The sequence below is a fragment of the Marmota marmota genome, unplaced genomic scaffold, assembly GCF_001458135.2.
Source record: "Marmota marmota marmota unplaced genomic scaffold, marMar, whole genome shotgun sequence".
Taxonomy (NCBI): domain Eukaryota; kingdom Metazoa; phylum Chordata; class Mammalia; order Rodentia; family Sciuridae; genus Marmota; species Marmota marmota.
Genome location: NW_025999927.1, coordinates 4605202 through 4613244, shown reverse-complemented (window position 1 = coordinate 4613244; position 8043 = coordinate 4605202). Strand labels below are relative to the sequence as shown.

The window sequence follows — 8043 nt, the reverse complement described above, 5'->3', positions numbered from 1 at the left end:
TATGTAAAAAAGTGGATGTGTAACCAATGTGATTCTGCAATCTGTATACGGGGTAAAAATGGGAGTTCATAACCCACTTGAATCAAATGTATGAAATATGATATGTCAAGAACTATGTAATGTTTTGAATAATAAAAGTTAAAAAAAAAAAAAACTTTGAAATAGGGAATACTGACGCCCTGCTCCAAGAGAAATACCATCAATGCTGGGCACATCATAGCCTTCCTGCATTCATGAATGCTAGCCACGCCAACATATGCCTTAAGGCCATCTTAAAAAGCAAAACCACCATCCAGACACAGTGGCACACACCTGTGATCCCAGCAACTCAAGAGGCCAAGGCAAAGGATCACTGGTTTGAAGCTAGTCTCAGTAACTTAGCAAGACCCTGTATCAAAATGAAAGAATAAAAGGGGCTGAAAATGTAAGTCATGTAGTAGAATACCCTGGATTCACTCCAAGTGCCATCAAAACAAAGGTTAGAAAAAATAACCCTAAATAACACGGCTAAATCAGGATGATGACTATGACATGAAATTCAGAATGAGGTATACCCAGAAAAGGAGAAACACACAAGCATCAGTGTGTTACACTGTGAAACTATGAGGTGTGTCCCACTTCATAATTTAAACAGCATTACAAAAAAATTTTAAAGTCTATAACTTGAGGAAAAACAATTTACTACATAATGAGAATGTCAACATCCCTATCCAAAAATAGGTGATAGCTCTAACCATTCACTAGACCCCTGTGATAAATTTGAGATGTCTTGGACCGAAAAGAGAAAATGACCCTTACTTACTTTAATGACTCTAGTTGCATGGATAAAATTCACAGCATACAAGTTGTGTTCTTCCATTCCAGTACCAATGGTAAGGATGTTGGGGTCAAAGATGATGTCATTTGGATTAAAGCCCAGTTTTCTCACAAGTAAATGGTAGGCTCGAGTGCATATACTGATTTTGACATCTGTTTCTGTCGCCTGGGGAAAGGAGAATATATGAAATATAAAAAATAAAAACAAAGTGTCATCCATGAAAAAAGTACATTTCACTTGTTGAAAGCACTCAAGTGTCAACATATGGATTTCACAGAAATACAAATGCCAAGCGGCCTCTAAATATTTACCAAATTATTTCATATTTCAGTGGGGGAATCTGTTTGAAAAAAAAAATATATATATATACACATATATATTTAATTTGAAATGGGTCTTGCTAAGTTGTCCCAGCTGAACTTGAACTTAGTGTTCTCTTGCCTCAGTCTCCAGGGTGGCTCAGAATGAAGGAATGCACCACTGTGCCTGGTTCCCTTTGTATTTTTATCAACATGACAGGTAAGATTTTTTTCTGCAAAAATCAAATTTTATATGCATATAAATGGCATATTTACTAAAGAGGCTTCTTAAAAACACACATGATAAAAATGCAAACACTACTAAAAGACAGACTAAAAATAAGTGTCCCTCCTTCTTCTGACCTCTCTGCAAGTCCTTTCACCCCAGCAGCACTGCCATGGCTTTCCTGAATTTTCCACCTTAACAGTATATGCTGATCTGAGGAAGCATGTTTATTCCCCATCCCCCACTACAGCACTGACTTGTTAGCATGTGCCTCAGCTTACAGATATGAATGAGGACCACCCATCACAGAAGTCCCTAGGACTCCAGCAAGGCTCACTCCCCATGGCTTCCCTTCCCCTTACCAGCTTCCCTTCCCCTTGCTGTCAGGCTCTGCCTCCAGCCAAAGCTCATCATGCCCCTCCTCCACTACACTCTCTCACCCTGCTCCTCCCATAGGCCTAACCCCTCCAACCCGGTGCTCCTGAGCCCTGGCATGTACTGCTGCCACTGCTCCAGATATCCCAGACATGGTTTTGTGCTTCAACATCTCTCAGGAATCTGGCTAAAGGCTCCTTTCAGAAGTTGCTTTAATCACCCTCCATAAACCAGCCCCACCATCCCTCCTTCCTCCTCCCTTCTTCAGAGCAGGTCTTTTCAGAATCTGTACTAATTTGGTAACTTTTTTGTTATTTTTGGTTAATACTTATTATTAAATTGCCAACCTGTCTTGTGACAGCTAGAACGTCAGTCTGCTGTATCCCCAGTACCCAGAGCAGTACCTGTCAGAGGATCAGTATCATTTGTTGAATGAATATATGAGGGAATGAATGCTGCTTTTACTCAAAGCATGTCTGAACTTTGTCACAGAAGCTGTCTTTGGGTCAAACTTGCAACTTCAACACTCAGCACACTCACCAAATTACGTCTTGAATTTCTGGCTACATGAAAAATGAAATATGCTCTGAGAAAAAAAAAATATATACATATAGGAATCTACCTTACCCGCAGTTTCACTCTCCACTATTTCAGTTACCTGTGGTCCACTATGGTCCAAAAATATTAAGTAGAAAACTCCAGAAACAATTTTTTTCTTTTGTGTAGTTGTAGATGGACAGAATGCCTTTATTTTATTTTTATGTGGTGCTAGGATCGAACCCAGTGCCTCATGCATGCTAGGCAAGCACTCTACCACTAAGCCACAGCCAGAGCCCAGATCTTAAGTTTTAAAATCGCATTCCACCCTGAGTAGGTTGATGAAATCTTGAACCAACCTACAACTGTCCTGCTCCACCCGCCCTAGGACATGAATCTTATCTGTCAGCATATACTTGCAGTACACATTATCTGTTCCTTGGCCCTATGTAGAAGCTAGGTCGATTATCAGACCTACTATAGCAGGATCACAGTGCTTATGTTCAAGTAACTCTTATTTTACTTGTTAATGGTCACAAAGCATGAGGGAACAAATTGCTGGCAATTTGGAAATGCCAAAGGGAAGCCTTAAAATGCTTCCTTAGAACAAAATCTTTACCAAATGCACCTCCGATAAAGCATCCTCCCAGAAAGCATTAATCTCTAGGATAAAGAACTCAAGAAACTTAACATCAAAAAAAAAAAAACAAAAAAAAAACAACAATCAATATAGTCCTTACCTGAACAGACACTTCACAGAAGAAGAAATACAATTGATCAACAAATATATGAAAAAGTGTTCAACATCTCTAGCAATTAGAGAGATGCAAATCAAAACTATTTTAAGATTTCATCTCACTCCTGTCAGAATGGCAATCATCAAGAATACAGGCATCAGTAAATGTTGGCGAGGACGTGGAGAAAAGGTACACTCATACATTGCTGGTGGGACTGCAAATTGGTGCGACTGCTATGGATACAAATTTTCAGACAAACGATCTAATGAAGTGCACTCAAAATATTAAATTTATACACACCCTTTGGCTCACTTCTATGAACTGATCCTAAGAAAATCATTTTCTACAAGTGAAAGTGCTGCATAAATTAGGATATTCACTGGCCATTGTTCACACTACTAAAAAATTAGTTCAATAGACTAATTAAGGCATATACTGAAATATAATGCAACCATGGAATTATAATCCATACTTACTAAAATGGGAAGATGCTCACATTCTGTCAAGTTGGGGAATGAGATGCCGAATGGCAGAGGCAATCTTGTTTATATCTACTTTTCCATTTACCAGAACCTCTTCTACTCATTCCCCCATGGCCTCCTGGACTTCTCCCTCATTTTATTTGGGTTTTCAAACATTTCCTCCACAGAGGAACCTTAGGAGACCACCAGCCTCAGCAACTTCGAGAGGTGCTAAGCAACTCAGTGAGACCCTGTCTCTAAATAAAATACAAAATAGGGCTGGGGAAGTCGCTCAGTGGTTGAGTGCCCACTGCCTCCCCAGTACCAAAAAACAAAAAAAAAAATTTATTTTTCATCTTTTGTACAAGAGGAGTTAACAACACTTCTGTTAAAAATGATTTTATTACAAAAATTTTAAAAAGGCAGAAAGAAAAAGTACACCATTTATTAACTGCTAATGTGTTCCCATATAAAACTATGCCTATCCCAAAGCTATCATCGGGTTATTTATTTATTTATTTATTTATTTAGAGAATTTTTTTTAATATTTATTTTTCAGTTTTCAATGGATACAACATCTTTATTTTATTTTTATGTGGTGCTGAGGATCAAACCCAGGGCCCTGCAATGCCAGGCAAGCGCATTACCGCTTGAGCCACATCCCCAGCCCGGATTATTTATTTTCTGTTCATACTATTTATTAAATAAAATTGGGATCATCTCCCTCCCCCCACCCCCGCCCATGGTTCTGTCAACTCATTCTTTTTAAATGCTCCAAAATTTAAGCATTCGCCTAGTAATGGTTATTTAGAGTGTTCTCAGTTTTTGGCTATCATAATGCTAAAATGAGTGTGAACACATAGCCTTACATACTGAACTTATTACAAGATTTCCAAGACAGGATTAATCGAAAGGGATGGATTTTTCAATTTCTTTAGTTACTGAACAGATACCAAGATGCTTATGAAAGTTATGTGAGGTATAAAACATAACAATGTAATGATCACCCAGTGAAACCACAGTTGTATTTGAAGCTTCCCATATGCCCCACCCTGATTCCATGGCAGGGATATTTTATGAGAGCTATCATTTATCAATCCTATTGTTTTTATTTTGATAAAGAAAATGAACATTATTACTTTTTAAAAAACAGTATCAGTATCTTACTGGCTATTTGTACTCCTTTTCCTATAAATTGCTTGTTTTTTTTTGTCCATTCTACGAACTTCCCAGTCAACCTAGTTTTGATGTCTGATCTATAGAAATTCTTTGCATATTAGTGACATCAGCCCATACTATTACTCATGTCACAAATAGTACCATGTCTTTGCCATATAATAAAGTTTTATATTTTTATGTAAATATTTTTCCTTTCTGGCCTTTTGGGTTAATGGTATTTTCTGCAACACTAGTTACAATTTTCCTATATGTTCTTTAGAACTTTTTACATTTAAATATTTTATCAGTGTAGACTTTAGTGTATGGTGGGGATGGGGCTAGTGCTGAGGTGGTGGGACCTTCATGAGTGGTGAGATCATAAGAATTATTCACAAATGGATTAATGTTCTTTATAGGAATGGGTTCCTTACAGTGAGAGTGGGTCTGTTATAAAGATAAATTCCACTCTCTTGCTCTCTCTCACCCTCTCTGACCTTCTGCTAGGGGATGACGCAGCAAGAAGACCCTTACCAGATGTAGTCCCAAAATCTTAGACTTCTTGCATCCAGAACCATAAGCCAAATAAACTTCTATTGTTTATAAATTATCAAGTCTGTGATAGTATGTTAGAGCAGCACAAAATGTATTAAAACAGGACTCTGACTTTATTTTCTTCCAAATGCATAACCAGTTGTCCCAGTAGTGTTTACTGAATAATTCAACCTTTCTCCACTGATGTAATGACTTTGTTCTATACCAAACCTTCACATATATAAATGTATGCATGCATCTGTGTGTGGATATAGACATATGTATTGTGTACATGCATGTGCATAAAGCTACTTCAGAATTCATTTTCTCCCACTGCTATCTAACCTGGATGACACAGTACAGCTAGGTAGACAGAAATCTCTCACCTGTCCTTCTTCATCGAAAGCCATAATCACCACAGCAGCTCCAAACTTCTTAATCTTCCTGGCCTTCTCCAAGAAGTCCTCCTCTCCCTCCTTCAGACTAATGCTGTTGACGATGCACTTCCCCTGGCAGCACTTTAACCCAGCTTCAATCACAGCAAAATTGGAAGAGTCAATGCACAAGGGCACCTAAGAGAAAGGCAAAAAAATAATCATAATGTATGGAAAAGACAGACAGGATTTTAGTACTTGTTCTTAAAGCCAAACATTCTTGGAGTAATTTCAACATACAAGAGACTACATGCATGAGCCAGGACTTTACAATTCAAAGACCAGAATGGAATCAGTAAGATCATTTTCCTGGTTTCAGTCCTAGTTCACACTTTCAAGTGCCTTAACCCTGAGGCAAATACCTCAAGTGAGATTCAGACATCCCTGGTTGAACTGAGGGATTAAGGTTTAGTCTTATGCCCTTTGGAAACAGCCCTGTAGCCAAGTTATTCTATTTCAGTTTTCCCTTTAGATAATCAAGTTCCTCAGTGAGGAGAAAATGAGTTTTAACATTAGAAAGTAAAAGTAGATCCAATACTCAACAAATGCATTTAACTAAAACAAAGGACAATAGTGAAATGTACAGAGAACAGGTTTCCTTCTCATTAGTGCCTCTGTATCAAGGAAAGGAAGGATTTAAAGGAAGGATTCAATGGGTATAAATAAATGAAACATGGAGGCTGATCTAGGCCCCATTGTTTAATTAAAGCATTCAATAAATAACTTCAGTGACTACTATGTCAGACCTCACACAATGTTAAGACACACAGGTCCCTAGCTTCACCAAGGCTATAAAGATAAATGATTAAATAGTAATTTCTTAAGAGCAGTAAATGCTACAACAAAATAGAAGCACAAAGTACTTTGAAAGGGTATTTCAAGGGCACAAATCTGTCTGAGGCAGTAAGGAACGAAGAGGGAGAATTCAAGGTACATGTTTCAATAGAGTTGTAAGAAATTACCTAAATCACACCTCCAAAGACAACAAGAAAAAAACAAGCACTCTGCCAATTTTCTATTTCTTAGCATGCAAGTAATGTGGAGTTTTCTAGGAAAAGGGTCAAATGCAATGAAATACCTGACCAATGTTTTAAGAAATTCAGTGACAGCATAGTGTCCCGACCCTACTGGTGAAAACACGCTACTAGAGCATTTTTATGCTATACTATAACTGACCAAAACTTGGCCTCCAATAAATTTTAGTAATAGGTCAAAAACAAGAAAAAAGAAAAATTACTATAATGATTGGAGCACTAAGTAACAGTCTCTTAAGTCATGAGAGTCCTTCACAGCTGACAAGACACTGTCATCATTATAATTCACAGACCAGCCAGAGCAGACGAGACAGCCCACTTATGGAAACCAGGGCCAACCACAGGCCTGAACCCTGAGGGCATCCAGCTTTCCTGCCACTAGCAAGCAGATAAACCACTGGCTCCACCTGAGTCTGACTGACTTTCAACAGGCCCCTGAGTTTCTTTGCTCCTTAAATTCTCAAAAGGTCTATTAAACCCAGAAAAGTGGCGAAACTTTTTAGTAAGGGTTTTTTTTTTGGTTTGTTTGGGTATTGGGGATTGATCTCAGGGCCCCTCAACCACTGAGCCACATCCCAGTCCTATTTTGTATTTTATTTAGAGACAGGGTCTCACTGAGTTGCTTAGGGCCTTATTAAGTTGCTAAAGCTAGTTCTGAACTTGTGATGCTCCTGTCTCAAACCGCTGGGATTACAGGCGTGTGCCACCTCACTCAGCCTAGTAAGGAGTTTTTGTTTTTGCTTTTTGTTTTGGATTTTTTTTTTTTTTTTTGGTGGTACTGGGAGTAGAACCCTAGGGGTACTCTACCACTGAACTACATCCCAAAGTTTTTATTATTTGACATAGGGTCTCACTAAATTGCCAGGGATGGACACAAAACTTGACACTCCTGCCTCAGCCAGAGTTACTGGATTATAAACAGGTGCTATGGCGCCCAACTCATTTTTTAGGTTTTATTTTTATTTATTTACTTTTGGTATTGAGGAATGAACCCAGGGGCACCAAACTACATCCCCAGCCTTTTTTTTATATTAAGAGAGCCTCACTAAGTTGCTGAGGCTAGCCTTGAACTTGTAATCCTTCTGCCTCAGACTCCTGAGTTGCTGGAATTATAGGTGTGCACCACTGTGCCCAGTATAACATCCAGTTCTTTAGTAGAAGTTTTAATATACAAATTAAAGATTATAATTCGGATGGCGGCGAGGGGAGCGCATTGCCCCCGTGTGCTGCTTCACTGTGTGGGAGTATGACAAGTCAGGACGGCTAAAGGCTATCTTGTTAGGAATTTCCAGCAATAGTGGGGTGCTCCGGAACCTGGAGGAAGGATTTCCATTGCACGAGGATCGGCTACGGGGACTCAAACGCGAGAGGTTTGTCGCACGGAGGGTAACACTGCTTATTCAGCAAATCGCCCCGCGGCTAGAGTCTGCAGCG

At 38.9% G+C, this 8043-nt stretch overlaps 1 protein-coding gene across 7 annotated transcripts in view; it reads right to left on the bottom strand.

The window, feature by feature from the left end:
* Mtr (5-methyltetrahydrofolate-homocysteine methyltransferase) overlaps positions 1-8043 on the bottom strand; it is an 89126-nt gene that overhangs the window by 35823 nt on the left and 45260 nt on the right. For all 7 annotated transcript variants that reach the window (XR_007346519.1, XM_015504353.2, XM_048800405.1 and 4 more), the window contains 2 exons: positions 5528-5713; positions 803-982 (listed from right to left, as the gene is read on the bottom strand). Coding sequence is in view for 6 of the 7 variants with exons in the window: in XM_015504353.2 (XP_015359839.1) it covers positions 803-982; positions 5528-5713 (366 nt within the window). In the remaining variant the exon portion in view is untranslated. The remainder of the gene's footprint in view (positions 1-802; positions 983-5527; positions 5714-8043) is intronic.